Source organism: Lepisma saccharinum, chromosome 1 (assembly GCF_977018435.1).
Source record: "Lepisma saccharinum chromosome 1, izLepSacc3.1, whole genome shotgun sequence".
NCBI classification, from domain to species: domain Eukaryota; kingdom Metazoa; phylum Arthropoda; class Insecta; order Zygentoma; family Lepismatidae; genus Lepisma; species Lepisma saccharinum.
This window is the reverse complement of record NC_139229.1, coordinates 160,763,880-160,783,135: the sequence shown is the minus strand read 5'-3', so window position 1 is coordinate 160,783,135 and position 19,256 is coordinate 160,763,880. Positions and strand designations below refer to the sequence as shown.

At 36.1% G+C, this 19,256-nt stretch overlaps 1 protein-coding gene across 2 annotated transcripts in view; it reads left to right on the top strand.

Moving 5' to 3' along the window:
• alpha-Man-IIa (alpha-mannosidase 2) overlaps positions 1-19,256 on the top strand; it is an 81,087-nt gene that overhangs the window by 34,456 nt on the left and 27,375 nt on the right. For both annotated transcript variants that reach the window (XM_083141303.1, XM_083141296.1), the window contains exons 7-12: positions 1,394-1,554; positions 3,400-3,586; positions 4,394-4,571; positions 6,950-7,152; positions 7,732-7,917; positions 9,144-9,216. In XM_083141303.1, the coding sequence (XP_082997429.1) occupies positions 1,394-1,554; positions 3,400-3,586; positions 4,394-4,571; positions 6,950-7,152; positions 7,732-7,917; positions 9,144-9,216 (988 nt within the window). The remainder of the gene's footprint in view (positions 1-1,393; positions 1,555-3,399; positions 3,587-4,393; positions 4,572-6,949; positions 7,153-7,731; positions 7,918-9,143; positions 9,217-19,256) is intronic.

Sequence of the window (19,256 nt, the reverse complement as noted above, 5' to 3'; positions counted from 1 at the left end):
ATTCCATGTCACGCCGGAAGTGACCCGCGCTGCTTCGGAGTCTGTGGAGTTTTCATTGGAAGGGATGTAGCATTCGTGCGCTACTACAGCCATTCCTTCAATATGGTAATAGGGGCACACTAATATTTTTTTTTTTAGAATTATCTCTTAGCCTACATGGCATTTTTAACTTCAGGTATTTTTAAATTCCATATCCTATCACCCTCTTTAACCTAATCCTGGATTTTTTATGTTCTTGACGAAGTATTTTATATACTGAAAAGTGACCTGAAGAAGCGAAGCGTAGCTTCGCGAAACGTCGTCTGCAACCTTTATACTCACTCACGTAAGTTTTTTAACATTTATATTTTTTTTATATTTTTAATAATTGCTAAACATTGATACATAAATATGAAAAAACATCCCCATTCTAATCCCACTTTCGCAAAAACAATTGTGAAATCTGAACTATCAATAGTGTGAAAATTCTGCCATATAAAAGTTATTAGTGCTACATGTGTTAGGAAATTCCAAGAAATGCTAGATTTTATTTTAGAATTACAGAAAAACAATTATGCTAGGGTAAAATAATCCTGATGTATGGAGCTTGAAAAGTTATAAATGTTAATTATGTGGTATGTCATGTGCAGTTTCAATCTGAGAACATACTAACTCTAAAAAATTCACTGTATATGATACGTGGTAGAATTTTATAGTTTCAGTTTTAGAATTTTACACCATAAACAAATTATCCCTCACATTTAGAATTTGTTCCCAAAACTATTGGGCGTGTAAGGGGTGACACCTAAATGTCAACCTCTTTTCCACTTAGTGCACTCTGGATGGCATTCCACTGTAGGTCTGTGTTCTGTCCTTATATATGCAGAGTGCCCCTTCACAACCTCATATTTTAACCTGGGTAAGGATACTCATATTTTAGTCATCAGAGACATGTGCTAATTTTATTTATGGTAAGAGGCTTGACCCCATATAATATGATGAGTGAAAATAGCCAAAGTTCTGACACACCGACGATTCTTACTTCAATCAATCAATCCATCCTAAAAATCTTGGAATTATATTCGAAATTTTGTTTTCCGGTATCAGTAATTTATCGTCACCCCCCCAATTTTTTGTAACTCCTCCCTAGCATTTTCCAAAGCTTTAAATTATGGCTATCTTTAGCACTAAATTTACCTTTGCACTCCCCTGGAACACATTTCAATTCAAAATATTTCATGTTGGGTAAAGTATATTAGAGAAAGAAATAAGATTATATATGCTGGGTCTAATGAAAAATAAAACTATTAAAATTATACAATGAAAACTTATTTTAAAGTTGCTCTTTGTACTGAACCTGTATGTTTTTCACATTGAAATTTTTAATCTCTGGCCCATACTTTTACATTTTCAGAAATGGCTGGGCCATAGATCCATTTGGGTTGTCTCCAACAATGGCCTATCTGCTGAAGAGAATGGGATTTGAAAATATGGTTATACAAAGAGCTCATTATTCAATCAAGAAGTACTTGGCACAAGGGAAGAATCTGGAATTCAGATGGCGACAAATCTGGGGTTTGTTCTTTTCTTGCTTTTTTATTTTTTACATCTTGGCTACTTTCATGGTATCACACTCTTGATTACGTGAACAACTGTTTTGACCATTTGACACCACAATGAAGGATGAGACTCATTTCATTGGTCTTTGCATATTGTCTGTATAGCCACAACTATTTAAAAATATACTTTTTTTTATTTGTTCAATGTTGATATTAATCAGAAGGAAAGTATAGAAAACAAAGAACACTCATACTCCTGTAGAGTAGAGTTTGGATAATCCAATCAAAAAAAAATCCAAGTTTTATTCTGATAAGTGCCAGCCTCCATGGTGGAGTGGTTAGCATACCACACTATGAGGCCAGGTGTCCTGGGTTCAAGTCCCAGCCTGGGCATGAATGTTCCGTGTGTTTCCCTTCATCAATTTCATTACTCATCTTCATCTTTGCAATTAGCCAGTGGCAGAAATCAAAGTAAAGTAAACTAAATCAGTTAATCAATCTTCTGATAAGTGCTCAGATAACTGGGTTTGTGAACTGATATGATGCAATATTCTAAGCAGAAGACACTTGACCATGTCTTTAAAGTGGTAGTTGAATGTTGTTTAACTATATTTTTTCATGAGATCATTGTTACTACTATGCTGAGCAGAGGAAGTACAATATTCATAATAATACCGTATATCATATCAGTTCTTTGATATATTGTTTTTCTGTTGCCTATCCTTATTTTTCATAACTTATTCCATATAGTCTGAGGTTTTTTTATTATTTATTTTATTTAAATTTGAGGTAGTTTCAGACCCACCCATCTCAAATTATCAGGACTCTACTGTATCCCCAACCAGAACATATCAACCAGGAAATTAAAGAAGATGTTCCAAGATTTCAGTCTTCAACCTGCATATGGATTCCCTCCTACGTTTTACAAACCAGGATTTCTTTTATCTGTTGTTTCCAATCCTGATTGTTTTTTAAAAATTTTTATACATTATTGCAGTTTTGTTCTTTGTCCTTGAAAAGGCACATGTGTATTTATATCAAAATACTATTCTTGTTATTTGAGATTACTAGAAACTGTTTGACTGACTATCAGTTTAGTAATTACCTGGTAAATATTGATTAGTGAGTACAACCTTAGCCATTATTATTGAAGAAGAAATACAGAAAATATTGTTTAAAAATTTTTCTGAAGAAAATTAATATATCATCTCAGTTGTCAGTCACATACAATGACAAGATCTAAGAGATTTCTATGCACTGCATAAAAAAAGGTAAAGTGTTCCCTGTGCTTAGCACCACGCCATGAAGGCGTATAGGGGGTATGGGGGTAACGTCCCACACTTTCTTGATCCGGTCGTGAGTGGGGGTGATGTGATCAGCATCACGCCCCTGATCGCCTTTACCCCCCCAGGGTTCCCCCCAGGTACCCATGTCATTCGACGCTGGGTGGGCGCCGGAGCCGCTTCCAATGTTAGAAAAGTTCCCGGATTTGAACCGGCCGGGGATCAAACCCGGGACCTTTAGCATGGTAGTCAGATGCATTACCGACTGAGCCACCGCGGCCACTCTATGCACTGCATACAACTCCATTTTTCTTTCATAGCTCTGTTCTCTGTACTTTATGAGGTTAGGACCATGATGTGTGAAATCAGTGATTTTTGAATTTGAACTATGCAAGTTCTCTCTTCTTCATTGTATTAACTTACTAATTATAATTATGTAATCGACTTGGTAATAGAGGTAGCATACAGGCAAATGTCTGTGCAAAGAATGTGTACATTTAATGCATGTGTATTTCTCTCTCTAATTATAAATAGGATTGAAGTTATATGTTAATAGATTTTGCTCTTTCCGTTTACAGATAGAACTAATTCTACAGACATACTATGCCACTTGATGCCATTTTATAGTTACGATGTTCCCCACACTTGTGGACCTGATCCTAAAATATGCTGTCAGTTTGATTTTAAAAGATTGCCTGGACAAGGTGTGTCATGTCCATGGAGGATTTCCCCACAGGTTATTACCAAGGAGAACGTGGAAAATCGGTAGGAAATAGAGCATAGCATTGTCTTGTGTTATTTTCACTGTGTCTTGCAATCATATATTGCATTCATATTATCATTTTTAAATATTAAGTTAGATTAACAGATATTTTTAAAGTAAAGAATATATGTATGTATTTGTTTAAAGACTAATAAAATAATAACTTTGAAGTTGTATGGTTACACATGACAAGTAACTTAGGTGAAATAGAACTGACTTCATTCTTAAATGACAACTATTTTAAATCTGCTTTTTTTACAGCAATATTATGGTAGATTATCATTGCAAGTTGCAATGTAACTTATCTCAGAAATTTTAGTTCGCTATAATGTTCTAGTACTGATTCAGAAAGATATCAGTTCAGTAATACCTCTTATCAAACAACTTACTCTGCCTGAAACAACATCTGCCTTAGTGACAAAGAATATTGGGTGGTAACTCATGTTTTTGTCAAGCCTCAGCCTGTGCATGGTGTTCCTTAGGTAGTGCCTCATTGCCAATCCCATCGTCATTGCTGTGATTAGTCAAAAGTGTCAGCAACACTAAATAAGAAAAATGCAAATCCTTCATTCATTTTAGTGTAAATAAGTTTATTAATTGTTCTCTGTGGTGTGTGTGTGTGTTTTTTTTATTAAATATCTTTTCAATTTAATCAGCTGTAGATAAAGAAAAGTTCATTGAATAGTTCAAGTGTACATATGAATTATTTGTGTCGTAAAGGAACCCCCCTTCCCTTCTTCTCAAAATATCCTAGACACTATGCTGTAGTATATAAGGTGAAGACATGTAAATCATATTCTGTATTTCAGGGCAAAGCTACTGCTTGATCAGTATAGAAAAAAGGCACAGCTGTACCGTACGAATGTTGTTTTAGTACCATTAGGAGATGACTTCCGATATGATACATCTGCTGAGTGGGATGTGCAGTACATCAACTACCAAAGGATATTTGATCACTTAAATTCAAATCCCCATCTTAATGTGGAGGTATTTTGACAATTTCATTCTACATTGTACAGAGTGTCCCACTCGTAAGGTGCCCCGGAAAAAGTGTTATAAAAATGTTAATAATAGAGGATATGAAACCAAATTTGTACATGACATACCTTTATGGTTGAGAAATGAAGGTGCATTACAAGAAGTGCTGGAAGTGACCTCCCCCTACCTTTACACACAGTTCAACACGGTGCTGCATGTTCGTGAATGTTCTCACGTAACTCGTCGATGTGGCAACAATGCGGTTCCGCGAGCTGTGTGTGGATCTCGTGTTTCAGTGTAGCGTGGCTTACTGTTCGTGGTGTTCCATGTGACTTGCTTCTTCCGGTGCTGTTTGATTCTGACGATGTATCGATATTCTGTGGAAGATTGCGTGTTTCTTGTGAAACGGTATTGGATAAGTGGTTCATTTAAGACATGTCAGCGACTGTTTTTAGAATGTTTCGGTTGTTGACGTAAACCATCTAAACACTGCATTCAAGGCTTGGTGACGAAGCTGGAGACAAACGGAACACTGTTAGATGTGCACGGCGGGGGCCGCCCGCAGTTATCGGAAGAAAGTGTGGGTGAGGTAAAGACATGATCGTTGGCGTCGCCCACAAAGTCTCTTCGCCGTTTATCTCAGGAATCTGGACTATTGCGTTGCACGTGTCAAAGAGTTGCTAAGAAAGCAGGCCTGTATCCCTACAAGTTTACAGTTGTTCATGAACTGAAACAGACTGACCATGATAAACGCCTAACATACTGCGCCTAACATACTGCCATTGGTTTCAGCGATTTATCGCTGAAAGACCAGAGATATTGCAGTACACGTGGTACAGTGATGAAGCGTGGTTCCACTTGTCAGGGTATGTCACAAAACACACGTTTATGGAGTAGTGACAACCAGCATGCAATCGTTGAGGAACCCCTTCATTCACAGAAGGTGGGTGTGTTCTGTGCATTATCACAGCAGCGCATCATCGGGCCAATTTTTGTTTACACTACTGTCAACAATGATGTGTACCAGGTATTGTTTCATGAATTTGTGAACTAGTTGGATGACGAGAAACTGACACTTGGCTGGTACCAGCAAGATAGGGCAACATGCCACACGTCTGACGCGAGCATGGCTGCGGTGGAATCATTTTTCCCTGACAGAGTGATTTCGAAAGGATTATGGGCCCCAAGGTCACCAGACTTGATCCGCTGACTTTTTTCTGTGGGGTCACCTTAAAGGTAGTGTGTACAAGAACAAACCACTCACCATCGACAAGTTACGTGAGAACATCCGCCCTGAAATCCAGGCAGTCACGCCGAATACTCTGGCAGCAACATTCACGAACATGCAGCGCCGTGTTGAACTGTGTATACAGGTGGGGGAGGTCACTTCCAGCACTTCTTGTAATGTACCTTCCATTTCTCAACCATAAATGTATGTCATGTACAAATTTGGTTTGATATCCTCTTTTATTAAGATTTTTATAACACTTTTTCCGGAGCTCGTTACGAGTGGGACACCCTGTAGTAGTGGTATACAAGCATTATTACTATGCAGAAGTGCATGCGATAAAGTTGTAGATTTGTGTTTTACAATTTAAATTATGTAGTTTTATAGTATTTTGAGAACTTTGGTTTTTATAAAGATGGCTGCTAATTTATATTTAATATTTGATAAGGATTGATGTGTGTTTCTTTGTTGTTTTTTTAAATAACTTATAGCATTATATTTGTTTTGGCAATAAAATTCGACATTAACTTTTATAGTGAATAACATTGAATTAAATTAACTAGCAAACTTTTATAATGAATAACATTGAATTAAATTAAGTAGCAGAAGTTAAAAAGGTCCAGTTTTGGCATGTACTAAACTGGATGTACATGCCTCTCTTAATTTTAATTGCCGTATTCGTAGTTAAATTAATTTCAGTTCTGTTGGTGATTTTACCTTGCTTCTGTACTAATAGAACACATTATTATTTTTAATTTTGTGTGGAAGGTTTTAATTTTTATTCCATACTTTAGTGTTGTAGCTAGGTCCATTGTTCTTTTTAACTATAAAGATAGTGTCGTGAATGAAGAAATAGTGTGTTGTTCCTGTCCACATAAATATATATTTTTTTAAAAGAGAAAGGGGGGACTGGGAAGATTAATGACTTTCTTTTGAGGAGATGCAATTAGTCTGTTTTTAAGGTTACCCTCCAGCTGAGTTCATTGAACTTTTGTTGTTAGTTTTGGATATCGAGATAAGGGACCAGTTTGCTGTCCAACTTAACTTTATCCAACCTTAGGGAAGGCGATAAACTTGATAGAAATATACAACTCCTACTAATTTTTGTCATATGTAACACTGTGCAAGAATTGACAATAACAATTTGTCTCCCCTGTAGGCCCAGTTTGGAACTTTGTCTGACTACTTTGATGCTGTGAGAACTGAAATGGAGAAGTCTGATGGTAGTCAGGAACAGGGCTTTCCTTCTCTCACTGGTGACTTCTTTACGTATGCTGACAGGGATGACCATTACTGGAGTGGCTACTACACATCCAGGCCTTTCTACAAGCAAATGGACAGAGTTCTCGAAGCTTATCTTCGGTTAGTTTTTCCAGCTTCCTAATATTGCATATTGTATCATGAACAAAATTCTAATAGAACTTAAAAAACAAAGTATTATATGAAAGAATGCATGATTTATAATAGGGCATGTTTTCTACTTCGAAATTTTGCAACAAAATAAATACTTTTAATACCCATTTTTTGTCATATATATTAAGTAATGCTGCTTGAATTTAAGTGTTTTATCATAACAGGCTAGGTAGTAATTTGCACTTGTTAGAGTCAATAGGCAGCTGAAGATGTTTGGGGTACCTTTCCTGGTGATTTAATGTCTTTTCTTGTAGCTACCTTTTTGGATGGTACTCGCAATGTGTCAATTTTCGATTGAAAATTGTAATAATTAAAATTTGTTAAATTATTGATTAATAATAGTGTGATATATCGACTCATCATTAGTTTCTTACAGTTACTCTTTACTTCCACATGATTGTAATTTAGTTGGAAATGTTGATTTTCAGATTGTGACAAGAGGTGTCACATGTTTTGTTTTTCTCCACCACCTGTCTCATATGTATCTATACAATTTGCCTTCAAGTTTATTGTATTTTAATTTTTCAGAGCTGGAGAAATTATATTTGCTATGGCCTGGGGCCATGGAAAATCCAGCTTTGACGTGCTTTTTGATTCAAGCACAGGGCTGATGGACAAAATGACAATTGCGCGCAGAAATCTTGGATTATTCCAGCACCACGATGGCATAACAGGAACGGCAAGGGATCATGTTGTAGAAGATTATGCTCAGAGGCGAGTTGCTATAATTTGTACTGCTTTAAGCTTTTTTTCTTGGTGCTGCTAACACTTCATGTCATTCTAATTTATTCTATTTTTTCCTGGCGGATCAAAATCATTATTGTCTGAAGAGTATAACTAACTCACTTGCTCACTTCTAGCATTCCTAAACCCAGAGCAGCACAAGCCTTCCATCTATCCTACCCAGGCCAGAACCAATCAACTCTTGACTGCTTGCCATTTTCTTTCAGATCTATCTCAACATTGTTCTTTCACTTACATTCCCCTGCCTGCCCCCCCCCCCCCCCCTTTGTCTGCCATGAGGTTTCCTCATTTTTTTCTTTTTAGTATGCATACAGAATAAGGCATGCTAAGCTGGTCTTGAAAGCATTTTTTTTAAAGTAAGTCTTGAAGATTTCCTGGCGACGAATGCTGAAAAGATTCTCTCAGGCTATCGACCACATCTAACCTGATCGATACACAAGAGAATCTTTTCATTATACTATTTTTAAAATTAATTATCTGTGTTATACAGTGTGTTTACATTTACTGCTGCAATCCAAGACAAAGCTACAAGTGTGTGTTTAAGAAAATGAATCAGGAGAATGAATGAGTGTTTGCAGCTACCATAGTGTATCTGGGCATCTTGCAGGGTATATAAAATGCCACATGACACTTCTACAGTGTCTAAATATCATGGAAATTATATTTTTATAAACGTTTGCACCAGTATTGTGTGGAAAAGTGGATTTTGAGATTAAGCAACAGCTATTTTAATATTTAGATTATCTTGTATGTGAAATATGTTAAAATATATACATTTTCTGCCTACTTTAAAATGTTACAATGTTCAGTTATCTGTGAGAGTATCAACATGTTGGGTGGAAGTGCTATCGGCAAAGCCCTCTTTAAAATAATGAACTTATTTGACAATTCCAAACTTATATGTTTATTTATAATTGGGAAAAGAGAGACACGGTAGTATATAAATACGCGGATAAAAGTGAGTACTAGTTCCTCCGTATTTATATGTTTACTTATAATTTATTGTCATTTATTACCACAATTGGTTGAAGTATCTCCAATCAGTGAAAGTAAGGAATTAAAATTAGCCTATTTTGTCAAGCTATTATAAAAAGAATGTTAGTGAGTATGAACGAAGTTTACTTGCTATTATTAGAAAGTAGGCTTTTGCTTTCATGTTATTACTGTGCCTAATTATATTTTTCCTACTTTTCCAGAATGCTTGATTCAATTGAAGGTCTGCAACATGTAATTCAGCAGTGTGCTCATTTTCTTTTATCTCCATCTCAGGTATGATTGTTTATATGCATATTTTATTCTTTGGTTAGTATGTGAGGAAAAGCACTTAAGTGCAAAAAATAAATTCAAACTTGTTCATGACCTTAGGTTAGAAATGGATGGTAACAAGTTACAGGTGATTTTGCTGTGTTGGCTTTTGTTCTGTCATGGATGAAGGGAACAGAACCCTGTTGGTTAGCTGATTCCACTGTTGCCAGTTACACAAGGGTTACATGTTGATAATATAAATAATGTAGTGATGTCATGTGCAAAAAATGAAACTTAATATTGCAGTACACCTGGAATAGACATACACCCGCCGCAAAATGACTTCGGACCTCATAACAAAAACACAAAAAATACAGAAGATTCATGTGAAAAGCTATTATTAAGCTATTAGATACAGCAAAAAGTGCATACATTAGTACGGAGTCATGTTGCCTTTACTTTTGAGAACCATTTGGATGCACTTGGGCATGGAATCACTAAGACTTTGGAAGTAATTTAAGTGCATGTCAATGCCCCACATTTTCTTCAGTTCTGTTTGGAGGGTCTGTAGGTTCTGAATCTTCTTCTTTCCCAGGAATTGCTTCATACAATGCCAACAATTTTCAATTGTGTTGAGATCGGGGCTATTCCCAGGCCACTCTAACATCTGTTGTTCCTCAAGCCATTTCCTTACCTTCTTAGCCATGTGACAAGGAGTGTTATCATGCATGAAAAGATCACACTCGTGGATCTGAAGCATATCCACTAAATGGTCCTTAAGAACGTTGATATATCGGTCTGCGTTCATAGTCACGTTTTGCGGTAAGAAATATAAACCTGCTCTAAACTTTTCACCTGAAAAACACCCACACACCATTACAGACTGGGAGTGCCTAACGCTCTGAACCGTATACTTTGGGTCGTATCAATCTGAAGATGATGGACGTCGAACCGTAGCAGCTCCCATTTGGAACAGTTGGAATGAGCTTTCATCGGAAAACATGACTTTCCTCCGCTGTGCTGGTGTCCAGTGTGCATATTTCTTTGCAAAAGCAAGACAGTCTTTCTTCATGTGAGCGGTGTGTAGTGGCTTCTTAGCAGCAGTACGACACAGCAAATCAAAGTCTTTCTGTAAACTGTGCTGGATCGTGCAAACACAGCAGACTCGGGTGCATTTCTTTAAGTTCTTATGCCGTCATTCGAGGGTTTTTCTTTATTTCTCTCATTAGGAGAGCGTCTGTAGATTTGGTTGTTTTTCTTTGCCTCCCACCACCGAATTTGTGCTTTGGAATGACAGTCGGAGGCAGTCCTTCATTATGGTTGATTTTGCACGACCTGTCTTTATCGGGACGTTTTCACTTCGCCATGCAATAATGATGGCTTTTTCCACACTACTACAGTACTTTCCCAGCATATCATAAATGCACCTGTACAGTAGTCAAATATCCATCACAAATACAGTAGGAAAATATCCAGCACAAAGTGCACCACACGAAAACACAGCAACTTATCACACACACTACAGCAGAAAGTCACCCTTTCTGTGTCAACTAACAGTACGAAATGAAATGAACTCGCTTATCAACAGTAATATACTCTTGCCAGATACGTTCATGCAATTCCGTGTTCGAAACAAAACAACACTAGATGCAAGGCTACAAAGTGATAGACCGCTTACTACTATAGATTTCACATGAGGTCCGAAGTCATTTTGCGGCGGGTATATATGTATATGAATGGACCTTGAGACCTGAAGTGGTAGAATTAGGATGAAGTTGGCTTAGTGGTAGAACAGTGGTTTATTTGCTGAAGAACCCCAGAACCAATGCATATGAATTGTGTTGGTATTTTTTTCTTTTGTTGTATGTTGTTTGTCTTATGTCCTTAAGTTGCTTGTAATGATGGAGAAGGATGTCAAATAGATGAAGTATGGAGGGATGTTTTTGATCTCTGGTAATGAATTGCAAGTGTGGTTGTGCTGCTGCTGTCTGCATACCAAGGTTAGCACTTTGGAGATGTATCCAAGCCCAGTATTCGCGCATGTCCAGCTGCAATTATGCCTAAGTACATTGAACGTTTTTTTGGAAGGCTTCATAACTGCCTTTACGATGCAAGCTATAGCTATTCTGCTATCATAGATGCATGCAGGAAGTAAAATTTTCCACATCAAAGATAGGGATTAACAGTATAAAAAGGAAAATGCTCATCCCGGATTAATTCCAAAAGGTAAGAAAGGGGCAAATGTACAACCTGCAACTAGCCGCACTCCAGACGTGGCAATAAAAATCAAGCCCTTATCTCAGCCACGCAACAAACCATTGCCTGCAAGTTGGCAACATCATTAAAAGGCTGTGAACATCATCATCGACCAGGGGTGTAAGGGGTGACCTTCCACGTAGGCGCCCAAAAGTCAACCTCCCTTCCACGTAGTGCACCCTGGACTAAAGACTAACGAGGCTCTGGCGACTGGCACTATGGCCAGTATAATTTTGTGTGTGTTGTCCTGTTTGTTGTCCTTGTGTGTGCTGAGTGCCCGTTTATGGTCTCAGCTTTTAACAGAAGTCAGAACATTTTAACATTTTTAGTTATGCAACGCTAGAGTTGTTATTTGTAATGATAAGGGGCTGGCCCCCGTATAAAATGACGGGAGCAAAATAGCCTAAGTGCTGACGCTCCCAAAATTTTAAATTCAATATCAATATCAATCATCATCGACCAGGATTTGAAATTGGAAGAGCAGAGTTCACAAATTGTTGCCACATCATATTGCAGAACATTGCACAAGCTTTAGGAAGCTGTACAAGAATTAGCTGGCAGGAGAAAGATTGGCATTTGGATGGAGCGTATGTCTATCAGAGTGATTTACTACTATCCAAATGGTGAAAAAAGCACTGAATTTTTTTTCAAGGGATTAACGATTATTATTGCTGTGTTGCCAACAAGGCTAGTCAACTCCATATATGTCACATTGTATTTCTGATTCAATACACAATACATGATATTCCTGTCAGTAATGTACAGTGGTCACCTGATGCATCTCCCATGGAATTTTGTGCTTTTGGACTGCTGAAAAGGTCATTGGGAAACAGGCATGCGTGTACTGTAGATGGCTTATGGAAAGCCTGTAAGGAGGGTGGGAACAAACGGATATGGCGGTTCTTTGGAAAAGCCTTCTGCAATGGAAATGCAGGTGCAAGGCTATGAAGGAACACCAAATTGAATGTGTTTGGTGGAGACATGGCATTTTCTAAGATGAAATCCAATTGAAAGTCATTACCAGAAATAGGAAACAACCTTAGGCAAATGAAAGAAAACAAAACATGCACACACACACACAGATATGAACAGTTGTATTGTACCTAGGATTCTAATTGAAGGTTCCAGATCTTGTAGCTTGTTAAGTCAACCACTGCATCACAAAAGCAGAAGCACATTTTATTGTTCTTAACTATTATTGCCAAGTAGAATGTTGGCAACAAGCTGTTGTTCATTCATGGATTTTATATATATATATTTTTTTTTTAATTACACAATAACAGCACTTGACATTACATGCACAATTCATAAGTTTGAGGTTTGTAGTGCCTAATGTTGTTCCAACACTTATACCAACGAATTGGTATTTATAGCTCTCGTAGTTACTGATGACTCATGTGCATGGATAGACATAACAGGTGCATGAAGGTACTTTTTTTTTTTTTACCAAGGTCTAGTTGCTCATGAGTCTCAGGATGATTGTAGTGCATTGGAGGATTATTGTTACTTCTTAAAATATTGACACTTCCTCCAATGATGGAGGTGGAGTGAGCATGAAAAATCAAAGTTTCAGTGTGCAGCCAATCATTTTCGAGTCACTGAAAATATCAGTGCAAGCTGCTGGTACCTCATGATCAAGGTTTGGTGGTCCCTGCATTAAAGCATGCTGTGCCATTCATTACTACAGTGTCATGTAAATGAGTATACATGTATATTTATAACATAAAAATGATAGATTTGAATGCTGTGAATATTTATGAACCATTCAGAATAAGTATATTTACTGTTACAGTACTTAAAGTAATGTACAGCACTCACATTATTGTGTTTCTTAACAGTATTCAGATTAAATTGCTGAAATATCTAAGTACACTATTAATGTTTGTATCAACAGGAATTAGTACGAGGATCAGTTCTATTAATACATTATGACGGTATCAGAATGAGTACCATCATAATGTGTAAAATAAAATGATTTTATTACTCGAAATTTACGAATTGAGGTCATGTTTCGTCGTTCATATTAGTAGAAATTTAATTTGCATCACTTTGGCTTTGTTCTTATTGAAGTACATATCCAAACTTCACGTATTTAAAATATGTTAATATCTCAGCGATGTATTTTGGTTTGTGATGTATCAAGAATATTCTTACCGAAAATTGCTAATTTATGCATAATCGCACATATGTTTGGTTTCAACAGCTTTTATTTGCTCTTTCATAAGTATTTGGGCACGAACATGTATTTAAAACGTATTACTAACATGTACAAACCATTTAATATAATTTTGGTTGATTTTCGACATTAAACTTACGATTTGCTGTAAAGAAGCGCCTTGTAGAGTAATCCAAAAGCTGAAAAGTAATCCTAAACTTGGAAGCATAGCCAACTCAAATAAAGGGAAAAATCTAAGTTGAGCGTAAATAACCTTTTTCCCACCAAAATTGTAAAACTTAAAATAACTGAAAAGGGTGAAAATAAAATACGTAAACATGTAATTGAATATTGTAATATCTATTTTATTGTAACTAATTTATTTTACAAACATTTTAATGTATAATAACTGTATAATTCTGAATTTGTCACTTTAAAAGTATTCGCAAGTTTGTATACTGTGAAAAAGTTGTAACAGTGTGAGTTCGGATACACTGCTGCATCTAAAAGATCAACCTCGACCAGAATGGAGTCGCTAAAAGTTTTCGGAAACTGAAATTGGAATAATTGAATAATAACAGGAAGATTTGTGGATATAATGTGATATAGCAGAGCAGATAAGTACTATATTCGCATTTAATAATTGAAATTGCGTCGCAAAGTGCTTAAAAGGTCCAAAGGACATTAAATTTGTGACCCGATGGATTCACGTAAAATGGCAGCCATCTTCTCTTTGTGTGGAATTATGAGATAAGTATCTTACATGCATGTACTTACATAAGTGAAAGGCCTATATTTGCAAATATACAAAAAGTGTGCACTCGGAATGTGAAAAGTCGATTGAACGTATAAATACACATAATACGTATTTGATTCTAAGCTGATAATCGAGCGTTTGGTACCGATCTTCATCGTAAAGATCTACGCAACACCGGAAATAATTTTTCTTGATAATAAATGATTTAACGTGATAAACTTGAAGATAAATCTGTAATATGCGAACAGGTTAATGCAAAACAATATTTATGCTTCAATATATATATATAAAAACATGTACTGAATTTATGTATGAACTTGTTAAACTCAGTTGCTTAATCTTTGTTTAAATATATAGTGTGTTAATACTCGATCTTGGTAATTTTCCTTAAGTACTCAAAAGTGAATACATATTTGTGTCAGTAACTTTGCAACATAGAAAATTTAAAACTTGAACTTCTCGTATTTTGTCATGTAAAATTATGAAACCATTTTCTTTATTTCTTTTAAATGTGAATTTGATCTCGACCGTATAGTTCACTAAGCCGAGGAAAAAAGGTCGTGATAAATAGATTGATGAGACTCAATTATGTCTCTTTAGTGATAGGAGGAAGTATAATATTTAATTTGTGAAATTTTGTGTTTAACTAGTAAGTCTGTTTACATATCTTAACAATGACACAAGCTGTTGAGGGAAATTTCACACTGGCGGACATTGTGGAGTTAATAAATGCTCAAAATAGTCTGCAAGCAGAACAAAATGGTGAAATCAAGGCTGCTCTGCATGCACAAAATAGTAAAATTGACACTGCTTTACAAGTGCAAGCAGAACACAATAGTGATATTAAGTCTGCTTTGCAAGTACAAGCAGAACAAAATAAAAAGGTAGACACAACTTTGAATGCATTAACCGAAGCACATAAGGCTCATACCAAAGAATTTAAAGATCTTAAAATTGATATAAGTCAATTTAGAAATGAATGCATGCTTAGGTATGAGAAAGTAGAGAAAGATTTGCATGCACTAGACAAGAAAATGAAAGTAGAATTAGTATCGTTAGCAGAGGATGTCGATAACAAAATCGAGAGTGTTATAGAAGATCTGTCTAGGCAATTTGACACAAAGCTTGATAGATGCTTTAGAGCTTGTGAAGAGAATGATATGTGTCTGTGTACAGTTAGGAAGGATTTAGGACAGGTACATACTGCACTAGATCATTTGCAGTTCAATAAACCATTAGTGAATATGACAGCTAGGGGTGATCAGCTTGATAAGAGCGATGTTGATTATGAATCCGATGACAGAAGTCATGTCATTCTGTCATCCAAAATTCCACCCAATGTTATTAATCGTAGTGAAGATGATAGTAATGTACAATATGTTAAGGTTGTTCCAAATAGTGACATGTTGAATGATGGTGCAGTTACTTGTTTAAATGTTAATATTAGAAAGGCTATGTCACTGATCGAGTCTAGTCTAACAACCATGGTCAATAATGTACTGACTCCAGTTACAGTCAGAAAAAATATGACATCAAAGAATGTAAAGGTGAATTCAATGCAGGGTGATTTTCAGGAGCTTGATGCTAGACAGGTTGATTTAAATCCTGAAAGCCATGAAGGTGTAAGTAGACCTAGTGTTGGTTACGTTCTGCATGACTACAACAAATGTAGACACCTTTCGGGTGCAATTTCTGATTCGGAAACTGATTGTGAGGTCAACTCAGTTCATGATAGTACATGCGTAGATGATGGTCCGTATTGTAATACTAGACTGGCTAATAAGCGAAATAAGTTAAAACGTGACAGGTTAACTAGTAGGGTTGGACAGAATGTAAGCAATACTCCTCAGATAACTCCTCCGACAAATGTTCCAAATGTTAAACATTCGGAAGTTGATCCGTCGAGAGATACATCAAAGGTTAGGTATAAGCCAATAATTAAACCACAAGATTTGAGGCACTTCCCTCATTTTGATGGTGTTTCCGCAGATATTATACCATCTGAATTTTTAGAAAAAGTAGAGGAAAACCTGGAAATTTACAATATACATGAGAGTGAGTATTTGAATTATTTACCTAAATTACTCACAGATTGTGCGCGTACCTGGTACATTGAAAACAAATTAAAGTTTAAGTCTTATGCCGAGTTTAAGACAGATTTCTTATCCCATTATCAAAACGATAGGTGGAAATCTGTAAATTTAACTAAAGTTCTAAATTCACCTTATGACAAAGACAGCAAGGAGAACTTATTGCAGTTTGCGAATAAGAATTACAAAAAATTGAAATCTATACAACCACATGCTGACGAAGCACATCTTATTGCTCAGTTATCTTCATTGTTACCTTATAAAATAAGTGAACACTTGGTGGTGAATAATATTCACACACTGAGACAGACATTGCAAGCCATAGAAAATTTTCAATCTTTAAAAAATAATTCAACTAGGTATATGGATTCTAGTAAAACTTATGGTAACCAAAAGAACAAATCGAAGGTAGCTAATGTGTCTATGTTTAAGGAGCAAAATGACCGAAGTATGTCTAACAGAAATGGGTTAAGAAACTTAAGGTCTAATAATGAGGTTGGATCTGCTCGTAAATCCTATGCTAATGGTAGGACATGGGTAAGAAATGATCAGATTTCTAGAAATGTGAATTTGGGTTCGAGGCAGGAAAACTCTTAGATGCTCCTGATACGGGAGGTGTCTTGAGCATCAAAGCGGTTGAAAATCCTCCTTTTCCAAAAGCTCAATATAATGCTCACTCAAGTGAAATAAATAATAATCATCATTGTGATTTAGGTGAGTTCGTTCCTAAGTTAGGAGATCATCAACTACTTGGTGACAGTATGTTAGTTAGGTATGCCAACAGTATTTTGGGTTACAAATGGAATATGAATGAATCTGCTTCCAGATTCATAGGTTTGTGTGTCTCGGGACAAACCATTGATGATCTGCACAGGCGTGTATCAAATGCTAAGAAACTCTCAGACAAAATATTGGTCATGATAGGTACCAATGATTTAATTAGGAAACGCAGCTTCGAACAAGTGCAAGTGTCTTTCAGCAAACTCTTGAATACATTGAAATCTAGATGTGCTGAAATTACGATACTATGTTTGCCACCTCTTCCTAAATATATGTCATCTCCTCATGAACAATTGTGGCAGACATGGAATAATTTCAATCTATATTTGATGTCATTACACGACGAGTTTAAAGTAAAAGTATACAATATAGCACCTTTGTTCTTCTTGGAGAATGACCGCATAGATAACTCCTTGTACCAGAAATTCCTTGGTCACCCGTCCAGAGGTAGAGTAGATATGATACATTGGAATTATGCGGGAATGACTAAGGTTAAACAATTTTTGTACAGTATGGGTTTAGGTACTACACCTTGTACATCTAATGATAAAGTGGGTAGAGATATAAAAGTGCAAGCTACCGTGCACAATGTCAACGTTGGTCATTTTAGGGATGCAAATAGCATTGATAGTTATCCCGATGAAGATAACGTTTTGTCCTTGCGGGAAAACTAACAAGCGACCTTTGTTTTAAAGTGGGTGATGAAGGTCAAGTTAATAATCCCACTATTGATAGCATGAATTTAGGGAAATGGGAAGAATTTCATAACAGTGATGAATATGAATCTAAAGAAATTCCAACACCAATAAATGCTCTCGGCAGTAACACACTTACTGCAAAATTAAAAGTTTTAATATTTGATAAATTTTATGCTGCTCTCTGCGACACTGGCGCAGAAATTAGTCTGCTTTCTAATACTGTTTGGAAAGAAATTAATATTAAGGCCAGTAGACCCAGGCTCACACCTGCGGATAATGTGAGATTGGTAGATTTTTCTGGTAATAAGAAGACCAAAGTATTAGGTATGGTTAAACTGATCATTCAAATAAGTAATTTACAATGTTACGTTCAGTTTTTGGTGGTTCACAATTTACAAGTGGATATCATTTTGGGATTAGATGTGTTATATGCACTTCAAGCATCATTAAATTTTAAAGATCAAACAATAACATGTGGCTCCGATGAAGAACGCACTTTCGCACGCTTCATGCCAATAATTGAAGATGGCAATAATTTGTCTTATTTTGAGTGTTCTCATGTCAGTAATTATAGTGGCTTGGAGGATAAGTCCAAGTTCAACCTGCATAAGTTTGAAGAGTACATGAATAAGGCTGATTCGCTTACAAACGAACAAAAAACTTTGTTCATAGAGTTACTACTCGAATATCAAGAAATATTTTCTAATAAACCTGGTTTGTGTAACGATTACGTTCATAAAATGGTTTTAGATACAGATCTACCTATAGTAGGCAGAAATTATCCTATACCTTTTGCTTATAGAGATCAAGTACGTGAACAAATAAAGATCATGCTTGATTGGGTTGTTATAGAGTTGTCTAATTCAGAATATCTGTCTCCACTTTTAGTAGTTCCTAAATTTGGAGGGGGTATACGTTTATGTGTTGATCTCAAAAGAGTAAACCAGCATGTTAAGCTTATTCAAGTGCATCCTATAAAAATACAAGACTTATTGGTAGAATTCCAAAATTGTAAATACTTCACTTCGGTGGATCTATTGAATGCTTTCTGGCAAATAAATTTACATCCCGACAGCAGAAAATATACTGCGTTTATGTTCGAAGGTATCTTATATCATTTTAAAAGAGTTGTATTTGGTTCAGTAAATGGTACAGCTGTGTTCGTCGATGCGTTAAATTGTGTGCTTAAGGACTGTAGAGATTTCGTGGTAGTCTATGTTGATGACGTTATCATAAAGTCTCAAGATTTTGCATCTCACTTAATGCATGTAAGAACAGTTCTTGAAAAATTGAAGCAGGCAGGCATGACGTTGAAACTTGAAAAATGT